The 20883-nt window shown below is 38.8% G+C and overlaps 1 protein-coding gene across 3 annotated transcripts in view; it reads right to left on the bottom strand.

Moving 5' to 3' along the window:
* Positions 1-20883, bottom strand: part of LOC130914755 (zinc finger protein 609-like) — a 174360-nt gene that overhangs the window by 14383 nt on the left and 139094 nt on the right. For all 3 annotated transcript variants that reach the window (XM_057834248.1, XM_057834229.1, XM_057834238.1), the window contains exons 4-5: positions 8407-8494; positions 240-2544 (exon numbers count right to left, since the gene is read on the bottom strand). In XM_057834248.1, the coding sequence (XP_057690231.1) occupies positions 240-2544; positions 8407-8494 (2393 nt within the window). The remainder of the gene's footprint in view (positions 1-239; positions 2545-8406; positions 8495-20883) is intronic.

The following is a 20883-nucleotide window of genomic DNA, read 5'->3' on the forward strand; positions in this document are numbered from 1 at the left end:
CGACTAACAAACCAGGCCCTGGAACGAATTAAATTTTTTATTAAGAGGTACCACTACATTTAGAGAACCCCACTCAGTTAAAGGCGAACCACTCAGACTCACAGAAATCAGTCGTAAACTATAGTCACAGAGATAATTAGAAATACACAGATGCAACTTTCAAGCTTTTGTTTTTTTGCTTAAACAATTATTATAAACAAAGACTTGGGCTATTAGTGATATTATCTAAATGCATTTACCTGTCTGTACCACACAGCCTGCTCTGTACCAGCCTGTCCTCTTAAATCAAGCACTTGTTTGGAGTCCTCCTTCCCATGGTGCCCTCCTTCTGTCAGCTTCATCTTTAAGCCTTCAGCTTGCTGAGACTTGATGTCCTCTACCTTAATATTTCCAATAGATTTGGATGAAACCTCTGAGGGTGAGTCCCTCGATTTACTGGTAGGCTGCGGTGTCTTTCCCAGCTCAGGTTGACTCGGGGTTTTGGAGAGGTTTGGCTGCATTGGGCTCTTTTGTTTCCAGTCCTCCTTGATGGAAGCTTCTCTTTCTTTCATGGCTATGTCTGACTTTTTCTCAGCAGCACGGTGTTGTTCTGCCATTTGTCGCTGACGCTCTTCAAACTGCTGTCGATAAGCGGGGTTGGTATTCATTAAATGGTTGTGGTATGCCTGATCTGAATGATATGCATACGGGGGTACATAGGCATACTGATTGTAGTAAAGTGGTTGCATATACATGTTGGATCGTTGTTGAATGACAGAGGGTTGTTGTTGCTGTTGCTGCTGCTGCTGGCCAGGAGTGATGTCAGGTTTGCGATCTTCATGAACCTCAACCTTGACTTTTTCCTCCCCAGGATCCTGGTCATCCTCCCTTTTTATCTTCACCTGAGGCTCAGTCACCGGTGTGCCGGGATTTGGTCCGCCAGGACTCGGGTTGACATAATTGGGCGAGTAATACGTCTCATAGCCAGCATAGTACGGAGAATCTTTGTTGGGGGCTGGATTTGGGAAGAGCGCTTTTTTGACACTTTCTCTTAGCGCCTGGTCTTCTGTCCTGTTTTTGACATTCTCTACTTTTCCTTCACCATCCTCACCAGCATCAGAAATGTCCGAGTATGCTGGGCTGTGAGTTTTCACAGAAGAGTTGTCAGCACCGTTCTGGTTCATGTGAAGAGGTGTAAGAGGTTGCGGCATTCCACTGCCATCTAGACGACTGGCCACACCAATGGATGGGCTGGGAGCATTATCTGTAAAGCTGTATATCTTATCAGCCTCAGCCTTGATGCTTGCCAGCCGACTCTGATGGGGGTCCGAGGATCCATTGAGAAGCACTTCAGCCTTATTTCCTTGTTCAGGTACGTCGGTGTATGGAGCTTTACAGTCCTCCAGTTTTCCTCCCTTTCCCACAGACTTTGGGCTCTCAGCTTCCTTACCAACGTCTTTTTTCTTCTTTTCTTTCTTCTTCTTGTCTTTGGCGCTACTTGTGGGAGGATCTCCTACAGCAGGGTTTTTTGGCTGCGTGCCTTTCAATTGGGGGCTCTTGGGGATTCCTTGCAAAACCGGGGTAAGCCCTGGTGAAGAATTTGGGTTTCCGGGTGGGAAAGAGTACATCTGTTGTGATGCTGAAGGGCCAGTGGCAACTGTTCGTGGCGATTTTATATTTTTTTGAGCCATTTTATCGGCCTTTGTGTTACCTTTTTTGGACTTATCAGAACTTCTTTTTTCATCAATGCCATCATTACTGGCTTCATCAGAAAGACATGCCCCATCATCACAGCCTTCCATCGGTGTACTTATTTCTGCTTCTGTTTCAGCAATTTTCTTTTTGCTCTGCTTTGAACAAAACTTGCCGGGTGACGGGGAAGTACTTTGAATGTCAAAGTTCCTTCCTTTTGGTGTGACTGACCTTGCTGGAGAAAAAGATCCTTTATGTGAGATTGATGCACCGTTACAATTCTCGGGTTCAGGGTGAAGTGTTGAGTCCTCTCCATATTCACTGTCTACATCTAGTTCCAGCTTCACATCATCATCCGTGTGGGCACGGGCTTGGTGGTACTTGAGGCCATTTATGTGCTTATACCTCTTGTTGCAGTTGGGATGAGGGCATTCAATGAGAACAGGTGAGGGGCAACTCCGATCAAGGGGGGGTGGAAGTGCCTCAGTCTTAATAGAAGGAATGAGAAGACCTGTTAGCCCGACTCCTCCACTGTTGGAGTTTGTCCGCATGCGTTTGTTGCCTTTCGTGTCCTCTGAGCTAGAATTAGGCTCCATGTCCGATGCAGGTTTAGCCTTACGTTTTCCAGTCGAGGAGGGGCTGGCCTTAATATCCTCCGCGTTGCTGTTGGGAGGAGTGCGGCGCTCCGATGGTGTCTGGCTGCCTCTTCGACCCTTACTGTTAGATGCAGCGCGTGTCTTGTTGTTGGTGGCGCCTTTGTTATCTGATGAATTGCTGTTCTCGTTGATAGGAGTGTTGCTGTTTGGTCGCATTCGTTTACCTCGGCCACGGCCATTCCTCATTTCTAGGTCACTTGTAGGGGATTCGCAAAACCTGTAATCAGATAAATTGACGTGATTAATATTGTTTTCATGACTACTGTAAAAGGCAAATTAGCAAGTCTATGAATAACATGAGTCCTACATTTGCAGTTTATGAGTGGCAAAACTTGATTACTTTGTCATATTTTAAATGTGCATATTTTCTATCTCAGAGGTCTCCAAAGCAGTCCTCAAGGGCCGCTTGCATCCTGGTTTTTATTCCAACCGATCCAGTACAGAAAGTTGAACCAATGAGGTTTTTGCTAAAACAAGCAGCATCTGCCTACAAACATTTGGTTACACTTGTAAAATACCAGATTGGTTGGAATCCTGCACTCACTGCAGCCCGATGTGGAATAGTTTGAAGACCCCTGATCTAGCTGATGCTTGGTCATAAATACCGGTATTGAATAAAACACAAAAAAAATATATTTACAAAACTGCCTCAACTCGCTTACTCATGCAGCCACATTGAGGTCTTCCTAGTCTTGCGAGAATGCAAATTCACGTGAATGTGACCAACCTCCTATATTTACTAACAAAATTCCAAACAGACTTGCTATATAACGAGCAAAAAAAGCTACGCATAAGTCAAATCCACTTTTCTAGCCAGCTAATAGCAGACAGAAGACTCTACTGACTTGCTAGTAGAGGCGTGCGAAATTTCCAATTCTTAAATTATTCGCTATTCGGCCGTGGATGATTCGAGAACGATTCACAAACATCCAAATTCCGATTATTGAATTATACCAGGTAAAGCGGACCTAAAACACAGTCAGCGCAGTCTTTGGGACGCAATGAAGGGAGTAAATATCATGTTCAACTCATGCCGCTAGATAAAAAAACACTAATACCTGACTGTATGGCCCCATACGACTACGGTAGATATCACATATATGTAGAACTAGATGCGAAATGACAGACGACAGCAGCGTTAGAACATGTATAGAGAGCTAGATGCGAAATGAAAGACGTGCCAGCGTTGGTAAACAGCTGCCATCGTATAGCAGTAGACTTCTCTAGAAGGCTCTGTTGTAGCGAACCTAATTAACTTTTATCTAAAATACTCCTAAATCGGCAAAATCTTGACTTGAATCTATCTTTAAATGATGAACCAGTTTTAAAACTTTGACATGTCGAAAGTAGACAGAAGGGAAATTATGGACTAACGAGAGCAATTTTAACAACTTTAACGGTTGATTCACAACATAAAATCAATTGAAAGTAGTTTATAGCTGCTGATACAGAATGGGGACTTGAGTATTTTATTTACTGTTTTGAACTGTTAACTTGATATTGAAATAGTACAATTTTGGAACAAATGTACAAAACATGAAAAGCGGGGGTGGGGGGGGTGGGGGGGGTAGATTTATATTCAAATCGGAGCCTCTGAATCATCGTAATCGAATCGTTAAGTGTCCCAAGATTCCCACCTCTACTCGCTAGTTATTTTTACATCATTCAAGTTGGCATTCTATCTTAAATTTCCTGTGTTCAGGCCGGTCTCCTGTCAAATAGATATTCAAAACAACCATGAAAATATTATTCAGGGCACCATGTTTTCTTCATTCTTTGTATGACAGTAACATGCCACCAACTTGCTGTGAAGAATCTTAAAAATTAAGCTTCAGAAATAATAGAATTAGGGCCAGGTGGCAAAAATGGTATACATTTAGCAATGTGCTTTGACATCATCCAAATGCGGGTTTTGTCTGGAAATACGCCACAGACCAGTAAGCATAGAAAGCACATGAAGGAGGACATCATTGAAAAGACCATTGCAATCCTGAAACAGTTTAAGGTCTTACCAATCAATTTTTAATAAACAAGGCTTACTCAATTGTGCTGTAATAGCAGGCAATGCACTAATATAATTGTGACGTCACTTGTGGTATGCAGAAGAGAGTAAAATAGTATCCTGTGAGATTTTGTTCAGTAGGTTAATCAGAGTACTGTGTTTAGACTGGTGCTGGCCCATATGACCTATTCATGCTAAAATAAATTTTAAAAAATTGGGGTTTTAAAAACCCTTTAGGATTTGTAGAGAGTTATTGAAAGGAGAATCATACCACGTTCAACTAACCAATCCTATCACATGTAAAGAATCTTACTTTGATAAAGAAGTATAAAGACGTACACTAGATTTATTTTAATCATAAAGTGAAATGCTTCTGTGAACATCAATAACAGTAAACAAAAATGCTTCTTAACATGCAAAAAAAATAACTTATTGACAAGCCAAATATTTAGCGATCCATTCATGCGAGTTATGACTCTGTTTGCATGGGCACACACATACAGTATTTGTAAAGTGTAAAAAAAAACATATGCTGTAATGCAACTTATGAACAAATGGTTCATTAATTTTCTGGTTTGTATTGAGTGTTTCCCAAAATAAACACGTGCTTGCAAATGTTTGCTTTAATTGAAAACAAAGACTGTCAGCCTGCCTTCATCCAGAATTATTTACTGCAGACAGACAGGCTGAAATTCTGAGGAATCGGATAGAATTATGTTGAGATACGCCCTCGACCAGAAGCATATAAAAAAAAAAAAAAATTCAAAATGACTACTAGATATCAAGTTGATTTAAAGAGGTATGCACAGTATTTGGATCCACATTGTTGCACATGTGTAATTGAATGCAAAATTTTCTCATTCCTAATATTATTTGATACACGATTCACAAACAGAAATTAATAGATGGCTATGTCAATAACTACGTACTCCAAATCTAACTGTAAATATTCGTAGCCCACAAAATTGACCACATTTGTAATTATTATAGTCTGGCCCACAAATTGGAATGAATGTAGCCTGTGAACTAAAATGACTTTGGCATCGAACGAATCCACGGCAAACAATACTTATCGATTCATTTGAAAATTAAAATATATTTTAGGTAAAGATGCACCGAAACCAGTATCGGCAGGGGGGCCGATCTGGCCCGAAATGGTGGTATCGGCGACTACCAAAAAAGAGGGCGCCAATACTTGTCCAGTATTATAACAATTGACCGCAGACTTTTTTTTCCCTGACGCTCACTACATTCTCTGTTGTGTGATGACACGTGATCACTTTGCATGCCAAGCAGCTATAGCTATTGGCCTGCTCCAGACCAATAAGAGTGGGCCAATAGCCGCTCTTAACCAATGCCGGGGCAGCTTTTTCGTATGTTGGAAAAACTACGAGAGGAAAATGACAGCGGTCTAGACATATTTCATCTTACATTCTTCGTCAAGTACAATAACTGCATGCAAGATTAGCGGCCTGAAAGTTTCGAGAAGTGGAGTTAAATCGGCCAGTTTCAATACCTTGAACCATAACACATTTGAAGACGAAATGTGAACTAATACAAAGTTTGAGGCTACAACAGCAGCAACTGCTACCAAGAGAAAGGTCAGCTAACTTCGTCTACTTTGCTTTAATTGCCTTTCACTGAAGAACTGCCGCAGTAATTTGAGACTTGTTTCAAAAGTAGGGTTGCCACCTGTCAGAAATAGAAATAAGGGACGCCCCCCTCGCGCCCAAAGGCGTACAGGCGACAAAAAAAAAAGGGACATCCCCAAAACTCCTAAAATGCATAGAAATTTATCTATTTATATATATTCTGTATTGGTTCAATACGGAACACAACTTTTAATTCCCTATTCGGAAAGATTCCTTATTGCAAAGGACGAGTGGCAAGCCTATTCAAAAGTACTGTAGAAATAAGCAAAGTAAGCTAAGTAGGTTAGGTTAAGTAAGTGTGTGTTGCTGCTGTTGCACAGAGAGGGAGGCTAATAGAGAGGCAGGATGCTGTGGTCAATTATTATTACTTATAATTTCATGAAAGTTGCATTGTTTGGCCTTTGAAAGCAAAAACTCAGGGTTTATAAAAAGTTTATTCATTATTCATTCATTCATTGTATTTTTACTTTCTTACTGTTGGGCTAGTATTATGCATGTTTTAATTTCACAAATTTCACACTATTTTGGCCTTTGCGAGCCAAAAGTTCATTGAACTATTGTCACCCATACCAGGTATGCAATAGAAAGTTCTACCGGATTCACTTAAATGTATGTCAAACAAATTGCTATGGTATCGGTTACTGCACAGCCAGGTATCTACAGGTATATCGGGGCCAAAAAACACTAATTTTAGGTGCCCTTCAATTATTTATCTATTTACATTATTTTTCCTAACTTTTGATGTCATTTTGGATTGCTAGGCACTTTGCATTGAAAATTAAAGCTATTTTATGTAGTTGGTCCCTTTTGCTTGCCCATGCAAACATCCAGATTCTCAATAATATGTGGCTTAATGGATTGAATTTGAATATTTAAAATTCAAATAAAACTTCGCTTTAAGTTGCCATTTGAAACTGGGTGTTTTGGTGGGAAAGTGTTTGTTTTAAGCTGGCGTAGCCCTTGGTGAGGGGTGTGTAGGAAGCACAACGTAGGCATATACAATGGTACCTCATAATACAATTGCATCGACATAAATCGTTTCAAAATGTGACGTAAAATTTGACTCGTCATTTGTCTCTATATATGAAGACATGCTCGAAATATGACGATTTATGACAGCGTCGCAATTTCATTATTTTCCCGCAAGATGGACGCACGTTGAATTTTCTTGTGAGAGAAATCAACATGGGTCTCAAGAAGTTGAGTACAGTTGGTGAAAAAGAGGAAAACGGTGACGTTTACCATTCAAATTAAGAAGGAAATGAGAGAAAAATATGAGCGTGGTGTGCACGTCAGTGAACTGGCTCAACAATCTGGCTAGAATATGTCTAATATCTCAAGGACAACCCTCATTATTATTATTATTATTATTGTAACATCAGTAAGGAAGTCGCCAGCTTTGTCAAGTTCTAATCAATTATTCCAGAACTTAGCGTAACGTAGCTGACGCCAACACCAACATTAAAAGAGAAAGTAAAAACTCTTCCACACCTCTCTCACTCTCCCGACAGTCACACGGCACAGTTCAGGAGCAGAATGCAAAACACAACCGCCACATTAGAACCAAATTCATTACATTATTGTTCCGATTTGCATGTAGAATTTTTTAAATGTATGCTATGTGTTATTTGTAATTGTACCTGCAGTATTTATTAAAGATTTGGTGTAGGTTTTTGGGTTGTGGAATGAATTAATAGAATTATAATGTATTCTTATGGGAAAATCCCGCTTGACGTACGACCATTTCGACATCCAAAGCAGGTCTTGGAATTATTAATTCATATGTAGAGGTACCACTGTACTTGGATAATAACTGTCAGTGATTTCAAATATGCTCGTATACATAGTGGCTTTAGTAAAAAAAAAAAAAAAAAAAAAAGTGGTAGCAATCATATCACAAACCACTTAGATCAGTGATCCCCAACCACCGGGCCGCGGACCGGTACCATTCCAAAGCGCAGAGAAATGATAAATCATTTGTTAACAACCACAATCTGGGCTGTGACTGTGGCCTTGACGCATCAATATCACTGTTTACTCTACAGACTAATCCGAGTAAAGCTTTGTGTAGATCGCCATCTTGTGGTTGGCCGCAATTATTGATGTGTTTGCACACCTATAGCAGCCCAGAGCCTGTCAATGTAAACAGTAACTTTAACTGCTGTTGGCTGTGTGCGGCGATACCGGTCCGCGGTACAAAAAAGGTTGGGGACCATTGATTTAGATGCCCAAAGTCAACCAGATCACACACATTTTAACATACAGTATCTTATGCATGAAACAGTCAAAGAATTGGTATTCAGTGATATGACCCCATTAGGTGTCAATTCATTGTTGCACCGCTACTTAGATCCCTTGCTATGTTAGGTTAAAGTCATTCAATAAAATTAAGCACATTAAAAAGTGCGAAAAGAATATTTCTTACCGAGGTGGAGCCCAGTCATGCCGGGTACAGTCTAAAAGTGTGCCCACATACGTCTTGTTTCTCCAAGTAACATTCACCACCAACATTCCTGTGAGAAAGATTTCAATAATTAAGATCACATCTGCAAAATTACCATTCAAGTGAGCAGGAAAATACTTTTAAATCAATGTGTGGATCTTTAAGCAGAGATTTTTCAAACAGGTTTTAAAGACAGTCACATGAGCCGGAGACCTTAATACTGTAATGGTTTGCGGACTGATTTATGACTGAATCTTCCAAATTACTTGACAGGAGGTCCCTCTGGGAATGATCACACTCGGGTTACCAGGGAAAATGCACTCAGCACATTTCCCATTCAAATAAACCATCTTGCCGTCCAGTACATTTCCCTGAAGGATAATTATTTATAATTTCTGACATGCCTCTCTCTCCTACCTTCTTGGAAAAAATTAGGACTGCTCTGAATTGCCTTTTGAACTGGATAAAATCTAGGTTTCATAAATGTGGTGGGAACAGTTTAATTTAGCTGGAGGTGCCTAAGTGTGCAAGAAAAGACCAGTGACTTCATTGGTATTGCGGCAATCTATCACTTCTGTGCTGTTTTCTGACAAGTGTGAATTTGGTAGCTCTCTGCTTGCGTGACACAATCTGACCTATTCTGATTCTGATACCTGACCTTGCATTTCAGATCTAAACTTAGTTCCTTGAGACCACAAAATGTGCAAGCAAGTACTTTTCATCTGGTAACGCTAAGTTTTCACCTTATCAAAACATCATTAAGTGAAGAAATATTTACAAAGATGCTTCATTCAATCAAATAATAAGCAGATCTGCATTCACTTCAAGGCATCTCATCAGACAAAAAGCTACAGCTACACAACCCCTTTGCTTTTAAATAACATTCTTGATTCATCCCCCTAACCATCCCCCTCTCTTTTCTAAGATGGTGACCTCAGTTTGCCACTTCAGCACTGCGGAGAAACTGAGGGCTGCAGTGAGCTAACTTATCTAATGGCATAGGAATGCTTGCTGGCAGCTTCCGTCCCTCAGAGCATTTCATTAGCTAAGCAAACCTCTCTTACTCACCTCATTTTCTCTCTCTTCTTAATAATCACTTCTGCTTTTCAAACTTATAATCACTCTCCGCTCACAACATTTTCCCTTCAACATAGTCATAGTTCTGACTTTTATTCCTGCCTCTGGTAAATAAAAACAAGTGAAAAAGCATGAGTATTTTCGCAAGGACCTAATACTTGGAGAGAAGCTTTTCCCACTAAGCTACTAATACTTGGAGAGAAGCTTTTACCACTAAGACCTAAATAAATGTGTAAATACTAATTGTGTCTGCAGGGTTGTAAACAGGCTCTGAAACCATATATCTCCAGCACATAAAAAGATCCCGGACCTGTGCCAAAATGCCTTCAACAGCTGGTCAGGATCTGCAACTGCTTATGGCAGCTGATTGTGATAGGATATAACAGAAGGAAAGCCAAATGAATAACTAGATTCGCTAGTGTCTTGCCTTGACTTATGATTTTAAATTATGGATTAAAGTATAATATATTATGTAGATTTAGATTACAAAAAAAGTGCAAACACATCCTGGCCTAGCATACTCAAGTCGTTCTTGGCCCCCTCCTTGCTGTTCTACTAGTTAGTTGGTGTCAGGGTTGTTTTTGGCAGCCCTTTTGGACGAAAATACTGATTACTCTTAATAATTTCTAAATGTTTTCGTCTTCCTCTGGTTTTTAACGATAGTAGGCATGTGCCGGTCTAATATTCTGATGGTATGATAATCTTAAACCAAAATATCACAGTTTTACGACATTGCAATTACAGCTCTAAAATTGTTACTTTGAGATATCCGGGATAGAGAAACAGAAAAAAAAAACTTTTTTCCCACTGAACAGGGTTTAGCAAATTAGAATATAAGTATAATGTTAAGTTAAAATAATTTTTTAAAAAATCACAAAAAATAATTGACATATTCTAAATAAATAAAATTTAAATAAATGCAGTACTTTAGGTGAGCCTAAACCCACAGCCACAGCTCAACATTATTACCATCAGAACAAAAAATTTAATTCTTTTCCGTAAAAAGCACGTGTCTATGACTTGAATCATGTTTCCATTATACGCTCTTTCTCAACACAGACATTTGTCAGAGAGAAAAAAAACACCTTTTACTCCAGCTAGACACACTAAACACGCTGGAGTTAACTCTCATAGCTGTCGAGAAGCGTTCATGACAGTGTTTACGAACTTTAATTTTGTATAAATGCGAAATCATATTGGAGGTATTGCCTACTCGATAACCACCCCGTGAAAACATGTTTTACATGTAGGTTGGCCCTCCTCCTCTAAGCCAAGGCCATCTGTAACTTTTCTGTAGCCAAAATATTCCCATAACAGTGATCACCGGTTTCCTTCGATGGGGGAAAAAGTTGAGGAGTTTCACCTCCTCCAGCCACTGACACTGAGCAACAATCGGTGGGGGAGGCTTGAGCCTTGCAGCTGCAAGCGAGGGATTTCTCCCTGCATTTTTGGGTAAAAAAAACAACTAATACCTTAGGGACGTCATGACGGAAAATTTTTTCATACCGCGGTATACCTTGAAACCGGTAATCGGCACATGTCTAAGTCGATAGTAACTCAAAATGTTTTCGTCTGCAAATTCATGCTTTAGAATGGCCTGTGTTTTAAGAGCATGCTTGTCATTCTAAAGCTAATGCTAATGCAAATGTAAGCTAATGCTAGAAGTTACATTCAGCGACTGATGATTACTCAGCACATACCTTTAAAGGCTAAAGTAACATTGCATATTCTCTCTTGCCAAGATATGAAAACAAATCTTAAGGGGTTTCCAAACAAGAGCAATGGAGCGTAACCTAGCTTGAGATACATTCTAAATTCCTGTGAGGAGGGAGAGGCGCAGCACATTTCACATTAGTGACACAATTCAAACACTGCTATGATGCGAGCTGACGTAGTCCACGTACAATATGAAAATTTTATTTTAAACATATGAGAGAAACGATGTCGCATTTTCGTCTCATCAAACTAAAACTGTCATGCTTCTCGTTATGTTCTAAGCTTCCAAGCCAGGTTTTTAGTTTGTCATCGTCATCAAAAAATTGTTCATCAATAAAATACTTTCGTTATCGTCACTGTTTTCAGAAAAACAACACTGGTTGGTGTATCCTTTCCTCACACAGTCTCCCCTCGGTAAATGAAGTTGTGATGACTCTTTAACGCTACTTACAGCTAGGTAGCATATATGTTTCAGTCATTTATCTGTATCACCTTTCCTTCTTCGTTGTGTCCGTCCCCTTGAACTCTTTCTGCATTTCCTTATCACACCACAATATAAAAAACCACAAAATCCACTGCGGCAAATTAATACTGATATTGTATTAAAATCTACCAACCAATGTATCAGGTAAAAAAAGGCACAGCGCAAAGATGTTAGTTTTCAATCTCGTAATTTGAATATTTTCAAGTGTTAACTGATACAAATATGTAATCTCACAGAGAAAAACAATTTCCCCCTCAGGCATTACCCCATAGTACAACTGTAGTGCAATACAGAAGTTTAAAAAAAAAAAAAAGACCCAATACAGGCCATTTAGTCAAATAGGTTTCTGCAATGGGAGAAAACCAGCCCAAACCACTGACTTGAACCATTTGATATGGTTAAGGATTACCCCAAACAACAGCAAATAGAGAGAGGCAGACATTTAACAATATCTGGGCACTTTTAACCTCCTTAGTGATCTTTAATCATGTTTGGCAGCAGCTCTTGAATACATAATCTCTTTCTCAGTATTACCATAACCCAATTCAATCACCTACAAAATGTTTGTGCTAAACAAACGGCTGAGCCAAATGTGTCATAAGTAACTTGGCAGCTACCCAGTTAGGGCCACACAGCTCAGTAATTATGAATATGGATGCCTTTTTAGTTGAGTACTTGGACACACGGGTTGCAAGTAGAAAACCCCTAGCAAATTTCCCAAAAGCACTGAACCACAAATGCAGTAGTTGGCATCATTGCTTTCTAGGTTAAAATCTTAACTGCCTTTTCTGTGTAATTTTCACTTGTGCTTGTTTTTTTTTTTTTTTTTTTTTTTTTTTTGAGCATGTCAGCCTTCTCTTACAGTCCAAAACATACTCAAGAGTCTTCCTTAATTGCCCACAGGTGCGAGTAAGAGGGTGAATAGTTGTCTTGTTTGTATAGTATGTGTCAGCCCTGTGAAGACTGGTGATCATTCTTGTGTGTATCCCATCTCTCACCTTAAGTCAGCTGGGACAGACTCCAGCTTTAAATAGATAAGCGAGGTCCATAGGAAAAAAACAAACTCAGAGTGACAGCATTTCACTGCTTTAACATTTTATTATCAATGGGATAACATGAAAAGACACGGAAAGGGACCCAATTAAATATGACAAGCTTCATGTTTTTTGAAGCAAACGGGCCAATGAACTTAAACAAAAAGCAGGAGCATAATGCTGAAGGCAAAAATGGCTCTGAAATAAAGCCCTACACACTAAACAACAAGTTAATACACTAATTTAATCGTATAATTGACAACCTATATGCAAATCTGCATTTGAAAATGATTTTAGATTGCCAAACGTGGTTACTAATGATACACACAATTTAGCTGGGAGGAATTTTCAGGGCGCCCAACGGTTATCCAAATTGTATGATACATCACACACCAGGGCTTAACTATATTGGAAAAAAACTGACATTGCGACTTTTGGGGGGTTTTGTGATATATTGCGACCACAATGTATTCATTAGAGATGTCCTGACCCGATCATGTGATCGGTAATCGGGCAGTCGCACCATTTCTCAGAGGATCGGAATCGGGTGAAAAGGATCAGGTTTGGTGTTTTTCTGCTTCATGCTCGTACAGCCTCTTACACTCCCTCCTGCTAAGCAGTGCGACCAAACCGTTTTTCTTGATCATCAGTGCAGCTGGCGTTTGGTACGTAAAGTTAACGGTGATTGACAGGTTTGCAGCTTTGATCTGGCTAGAGTCGCCTCGGTAGCTCTACGATCAAAGCCACAAATAAGTTAAACATCATTACGCTCGGCACACACTACCCAGTCTGAAGTATGCTCTAGCAACTCATTCATTGTGTAAGTGAGAGGCTGTTCTAGGCAGCGTGAGCGTCAAAGCAAAAAACAAACAAAAAATTTGGTCTCGGATAGGTACTCTGTATTGGCACATTCTCAAAATCAGGTGACTCGGACTCTGATTCGGGTGCAAAAAATATAATACCGTTTAATTCAGGCTAAGGGTTGTTTATCTGTGAATGATGACGATTGGTGTGTATAAAAGGGATTCAGGAATCCATGTTAATTGCTGCGTTTATAAAGAAAAACAAAAGTTTGAATTGAAAAAAACAAAACAAAAAACAATCGTAAGTCCTGCAATGGGGCGATAGTGCAAGTGCACATTGCGATGGCGATATTCAAACAATATACTGCGCAGGCCCATCACACACACACACGGTGCAGTATTTTTTTCTTGCTTAGCTTAATGTATGTTTCATGAAGGAAATTGCAGAAAACTGCATTCAATGTGCACTGTCTGGAGTTTTGTTTCATTGGTGTAATCTTTGTGGGTGGCAGCAGTGGGTGATCCATATGTTGTTTGTTCCCAGCTTTCTTTTTCCACACTCATTTTGGATGATAAATGAAACGGAAACAATTCTTTTACAAGACAAATACGATATCTTAAACTTTGCTTCAATGCTATGCAATTTCACCTTATTTAGAATTCAGAGTTAAAATGTCCTGCCCTATTTGTGCCTCCCTCGTTGGGAATACTGGTGCTATTGAGCGCGCCTTTGCGTTCTTGGAAGCAGTGTGGCACTTCACATGTACGTATGCATACACCATAAAGTCACTACATAGCTTAATCTACACTTGGTTATTGCAGCACATGAACAGCATATGCTTGCGAGTATTGTTGTATTGCTTGTCTGTGTGTTTCCTTGTCATTTATAAGTGAATATGCATTATTTTGAAAAACAAAATACCTTCAGATAAATGATTTTTTTTCTTGTTTTGACAATTATCGTAATTTAGAACTATATACCGCAACTGACTATAAACCACACCCACCAAACTGTAATCATTCACATACACCGTTCACCGAACTGGAATATAAACCGCAGGTGTTCACATTGTATTATGGGATGTTTACAACAAAAGACATACAGCCCATTAGCCTGTAAAAATGTATAAATAATCCACACTGGTCTATGAACTGCAGACATAACACAGAGGGAAAAAGTAGGAGTTTATAGTCCGAAAATTGGCGTGAATACATCTTAATTCTGTGCTGAAGTTTCATCTTAACATGCCAAAATTTCATCACGATTTCAAAAGAACCAGAATATAGAGCGTTATAGATATTCTGTTTCAGCATGAAACATTTACATAGCAGGAGAGAGAAAGCGAGAGAGAGGGAAAAAAATAATCCCTGCACCCTGTCCCACTTAATGACACGCTCATTAGGGTCACCCACGACAGTTGAGTGAAGTCTGCTTTAAAGAGGGGAATTGGACAGCAATTTCACCACTCATTTCCATTCAGAGCTGTTGAGTAACACATGGTGGCCTCTGGGAGGCCCAGAACTCTATTGCATACTTGTATGGGATTACTTGAAAAAGAGGGTAATGAGAGAGGAAAATTTAAGTCAAGAGTATTTTGTGCAGCTGCAAGGGTAAATGGCCATTCCAGTCGTAACGCCTCGACATTTATACACATTTCTCGAGTTAGCAGTGATGAAAAATTATCAGGTCCTGTTTTCCAAAGTTTTAAGGGGCACAAGTTCACTGGCTGACCTCTGCTCAGCATGAACTCAACAGGGATTAAGTAGGATTAATGAGTGACCTCGCCAAAAAGACCTTTGATATCTCTTGGAAAAAACAGGAAATAGATTGTTTGATGACACTCTGAGCTTGTTTGTGTAAAGACTGAAGGCCAAAATTAGGTATTTTAATTCCCAAGTAACGACCTCTTGAAAGTACAGCCAAATGGAGAGGGAAAAAGTCCCAGTAATCATTACACTGAGAAGAAAATATAAATAAATATGGCAAGCTGTTTTGAATAGTCTCACTCCGACAAATGAAGCATTTTAGATAATAAGTTCAATTTCACTCAAGTCTGTTTCTTTAAAGTCCCTGTAAAATGAAAAGAAAAATGTCTTATAGATTTGCCACACCACAGTGTTAGTCCCCGGGTTACGAACTAGTGCCTCCTACGCTGGCAACGTAACCCGTATTTCCGCGTAAATCGGAATGAACCCTTTAAGTACCCCTAAATCTCAAAATAACTATCCAAAATGTCCAAAAGTATTGTATTTTGTTCAATGATGGAGGATACACTGATCTCTGATGGCAGCGTCATCGGTCTGGCTGGACTGTCCCCTTGTATGCCTGAGGAGCAGACTCATATGTCTGACATGGATAAAGGATAGCTGCGCTTTGGTTTGGCCCATATAAGGCTGTAAATTGTTTCAGCTAATATATGTTTGTGTATGCATTTGTAAATAAGTGTAGAGCTACAGTTTGTGGAGTGTCATGTGAGCGATTTGGTATGAGAATTGTAAATGCGTTAGGATTTGTAGCATTTAGGCTGGTGGACTTGTTAGGCAAATTAGGCTAATTTATTCTATTAATTTTACATATTGATTAGACGAGATGGACGTTTGAACACCAATTATTTTGTGGCAAGTGTTTTATTGTTAAAATGTGTGTCGTTTTAAACAAAGGTGTACTAATGTGTTTTACGCTTTACAAATTGAAGTGAAGGACGTAAAAAGCTTAAAAAAGCACAAATTGCCTTGTTTGCTGTATGTAAAGCTGAACAACATCACGTTTAGCGAGGACAGTAACTTCACAATAAAGAAGTAAAAAAAAAAAAAAAAAAAAAGGAAACTGTCAAGTACAACAAGGTACTGTTTGTGCGACTAAAAAACTAAACGACTGCGTCGTGAAGTCAAACTCTGTTAGATCGAATACTTAGTAACCCGGGGACTATCTGTATACACAGTGTAGCTAAAAAAAAATCCTGAAAAATAATTCTCCTTCCAGTTGCACATTATGTGCGTTTCCCTGAATGCACTGAAAACCCGCTTCAATAAACTTGAGCTCTCATTCATTTTTGTTTTTGCAGCATGTGCTCACATGTCTAGTGTGATCCACAGTCTGAATAATGTGTGCCATAGTAGGAAATAAATAGGTTACCTTCATTGAAGTACCTGTATTATATGGATCCGCACACAACATAGATCAAAGCGAAGTGATGTGTAAACCTGTCACAATAATAATTTTTGTAGGATGAAAATATGAGGCGGAAAACACTCAGGTGACTTGAAGTTTCGCTCTGAGACCCCTAATTTGGCCAAATTTCAAAATTGTCCTATATGTATGTGTGATACATCATTGGAAAGCTTAAAATCTCAATTTTCTAGGGGAAGAAAATTTTTGAACAGGAGGGCATTTTAGAAAAAAAAAATTTTTAAACAGCAAAACCCTAACTGGAGATGAAACCACGCGAGACTATAAATAAAGACGCCGTGATTTTAACGAGATATTATCGCGTACTTACCTCTTTTCGATCCAAAAACTCCATGTAGCATGTATCACCGAGTGTCAAGACTCAGCTGTGAATGGCCCTAGCTGGATTTTTTGGGGATTTCATGGGTGAAACATGGTAATATAACAAGGGTCGCGATGCAGAAATCACAGACATCAAGGAGTAATCGAGATTTTCATATATTTACCCTTTTCCCGTTTTTTTTTTTTTTTTCTTTTCAATTTTTCTTTGTTTGGATCGATTGTTTATCATCTAAATTTTGATCCGTGACTTTTTTACAGACGCCTTTTTTTTATTGTGACGTAATTTGTTTAAAAGTTTTAAATATGCGAATGAATAATTTTTTAAAGTCCTTTTTTCATTTTTTAACTAAATATTAGACATCAATTACGGTAATGATATCTAAGCTAAAAATGACAGACATTTCGAATAATAAATACGATTACTTACGATTACTCATTTTTATGGCTAGATTGAAACAAAAGCGGTTGTGTGACGTCTGTAAACAGGGGTTTCAGGGTAAAACGGACAAGTTAAAATTGTCTGGGGCTTATTGCGCTACGAATCTGCTATGGCAGCATATAGACATATTGTTCTATCAAACACAACAGTTCTTTTGGCTTAAAATACAGCTGTTTATTTTAAAGAGGGGTGCAAGAGCAGAAACGACTTTTTCAGCCTTGTCTGTGTTTTCTGCCATAAATTCCTCAGAAACTATCGCGATAAACAACGTAAGTGTATTTTTTCCCCCCCTGCTAGTATGACAACCATCTACCTTAAAGAATATATAGTATCCGTATGGGCCTGCAGTCACTTAGACCAGATGGATGCCAAAATATGCAGTATCGTAAACCATTTATTCTGCACACTCTCTGTGTGAAACGTGTATGCGAGTCCTACAGTACATCCGGGAAAGAGCTAGTTTGCTTACAGTGGAAGAGAGAGAGAACTAGGGAGTGCCAATGGACTTTGATGACAAGTCATTTATAGTGCCCTGAAAAGCAAAATCATTGGTCATTTTATACTGTATAATCAGCGAGAAGTTGAAGAAATATAATATAAAATGGCCAACAAAAATTTTTACTTTATTGGACGATAAATCAATATCATAATTACTGTGACAGGCAAGTGACATAATTCCTTCAGGGACAGGGGGGACGGTATTGCAATTACAGCTCTGAAATGTGTTACTTTGAGATATCTGGGTTTAAAAAAAAAGGTTTTTTTCAATTGGACAGGATTCTTATTTTTCAAAACAAATTGGACCATAATTTTAAGTTAAAATAAATTTCAAAAATAACAAAATATTCTAAATAAAATTAAAATAAATGCAGTCCTTTAGGTGAACCTAAACCTACAGCCACAGCTCAACATTATTACCATCAGAACAAAAATAATTCATTTATTTTCCAGAAAAGCACGTGTGTATCATGTTTGCATCACACACACACACACACACACACACACACACACACACACACACACACACACACACACACACACACACACACACACACATTCTAAACACAGACAGTTGCATGAGAGAAAAAAACTCCACGTTTTACCACTGCTAGACACACTAAACACGCTAGAGTTAACTCGTAGCTGGTGGGTAACGTTCATTACAGTGTATTAACCCATAATTTTGTATAATTGCAAAATCATATTGGACGTAAAGCTTTCTAGGCAGCCACCCTCCGCAAACATGTTTTACATGACGGTTGGCCCTCGACCTCTAAGCCGTGGCAGTCTGTAGCTTTTCTGTTGCCGAAGTATTCCCATACCAGCAATTTCGTTTTCTTTGATGGGTGAAAAAGTTTCACCTCCTCCAGCCATCGTGTAGCACAGCTGACTCACTGACACTGAACAACAACCAATGGGGAAGGGTTGAGCCTTACAGCTGCAAGCGAGCGATTTCTCCATGCAGTTTTGGGACATAGAAAATAGCTAATACCTTAGGGACGTTATGACAAAATTTTTTGCAGTTTGAAACCTTGATGTTTTCATACCATGGTATACCTTGAAACCGGTAATTGCCACATGTTTAGTAGCTACGTTGTATGGAGCTCATGCACTGTTTATGTGAGCATGGCACTGGTCACACTTTACTGAATGATTTTATTTAAATTAAAAAAAAATATATATTTAAAAAAATAAATAAATAAAAAAGAAACCCTCAAACAGAAAAAACTGTATTATCGTTCCTTAGTGCACTAAACATCAAGTTAACAAAGCAAAAAGCTATTGGCTAATAATGAAAAATGCATATTTTCTAAAAGTAATGAAATTATATAAAGTGCAGAATTTATTTTCTCTCGTCTTTGCATTTTATAGGCAGAAGAGACTGCTATATACAGAGGGAGATGAGGAATAGGCAGATAGTAAAGTAAGCCTATACTGAAGAAAAAACAACAACTTCGAAAAACCACGGAATGAATCGCTATATGAATGATGTCCCCTACACATGATGCTATTCTGTTAGCATTGTGTTCACCTGAAAAACATGAAATTATTCAGTAGCAATTACATAATAGATTTCAATAAATTGGCTAGCCAAAATCCCTTTTCGAGTGTATCATCCAGCTGTGTTTTCTGTCAGTAGACCGAGGATTACTGTGAGTCTAGTGGTGACACCGCCCCCTAACCAAAAATACTTTTAGAATTTTTCCTGTGTAATGTCCCCCACAGAGTAAAACGAGATTTCCGCCCTTGTTGACAGACCTAGTGATGACTTATTGGATGACACCATTCTGTGGTCTGCAAGCTTGCAGACCAGTGTCAGTGTCACCCAATAAGTCACCACTCTCACTTGGTTTTGTGTTATGTGCACGCAAGGAAGCTAGCGGGCTGGTGTGACAAAAGGCGAAGTACTCTAGCCATGCCCAAAAAAGGTGAACAACAGAAATAGTGAAAAAGAGTTGAATGCTATGATCTCAACAATTCAGTAATACATTGTTCTTAGTCTTTGGATGTGTTTTGGACACGCATCTTCTAATATAAAGTATATATGAACAGTATATCATTAAAATCACTTTAAAGGGCCTCAAAAGTTGTTTTTTTTACTCCCTGCACTTCTGGCGATAGTGTATAAAATGAAGCAGAACCTCCTGATCAATATTAACTGAAATGTCAAAGAACTAACTTTCATAGAAGAAAATAAAGGACAAATGGTTTGATTGTTCAAAGCATTAAATAAATCAATTCAACATCTTCTGTACAATATGCCAATTCATTTTAAAATCACAATGTTTGCACTGTGTATGACCTTCCCCTGAGACTGATGTACTATACTGCAAAAAAACATAATGTTTTAATGACATTTTGAGCTCAAGAATTCCATTACACATAAAATCGTACTGCTAAACGTATGTATACATACAGTATATATATATTCTTGGAAGCAGTCCGCATGAAATGTTTAACCTGATAAATGTCACTTTTAATTATAAAAAGAAAAAAACAGGAATGACAAAAACGGTTTTCAGTCATACCAGGAATCAATTACATGTGGCTAACAGACAAAAACACCAAGAAACGTTTTATTTCTAATCCTATGTCTTTTGCAGGAACTCCATCTGGGCCCCATCTGAAATGTTTGCGGGCTCCAATCTGGCTCAACGGATGTAAAATGTGAAGTTGCTCTCACTGACAGCAATGACAGCGAGTGATGAGGTCAATTTTCTCATAGCAAAGAGGACCAGAAGAAGACAGCAATAGTATATTTTGGACTTCTGGAGCATTTTTAGCCGCATGCAAAATATGCCGACTTTGTGTTTAGGAACATTAGAAATAGCTACGGACTCTTGTCTAAATTGGAATGTGTTAATACATTCACACTTGAAAAGGAGTTCAAGAAG

This window comes from Corythoichthys intestinalis, chromosome 1, assembly GCF_030265065.1.
Source record: "Corythoichthys intestinalis isolate RoL2023-P3 chromosome 1, ASM3026506v1, whole genome shotgun sequence".
Lineage (NCBI taxonomy): Eukaryota > Metazoa > Chordata > Actinopteri > Syngnathiformes > Syngnathidae > Corythoichthys > Corythoichthys intestinalis.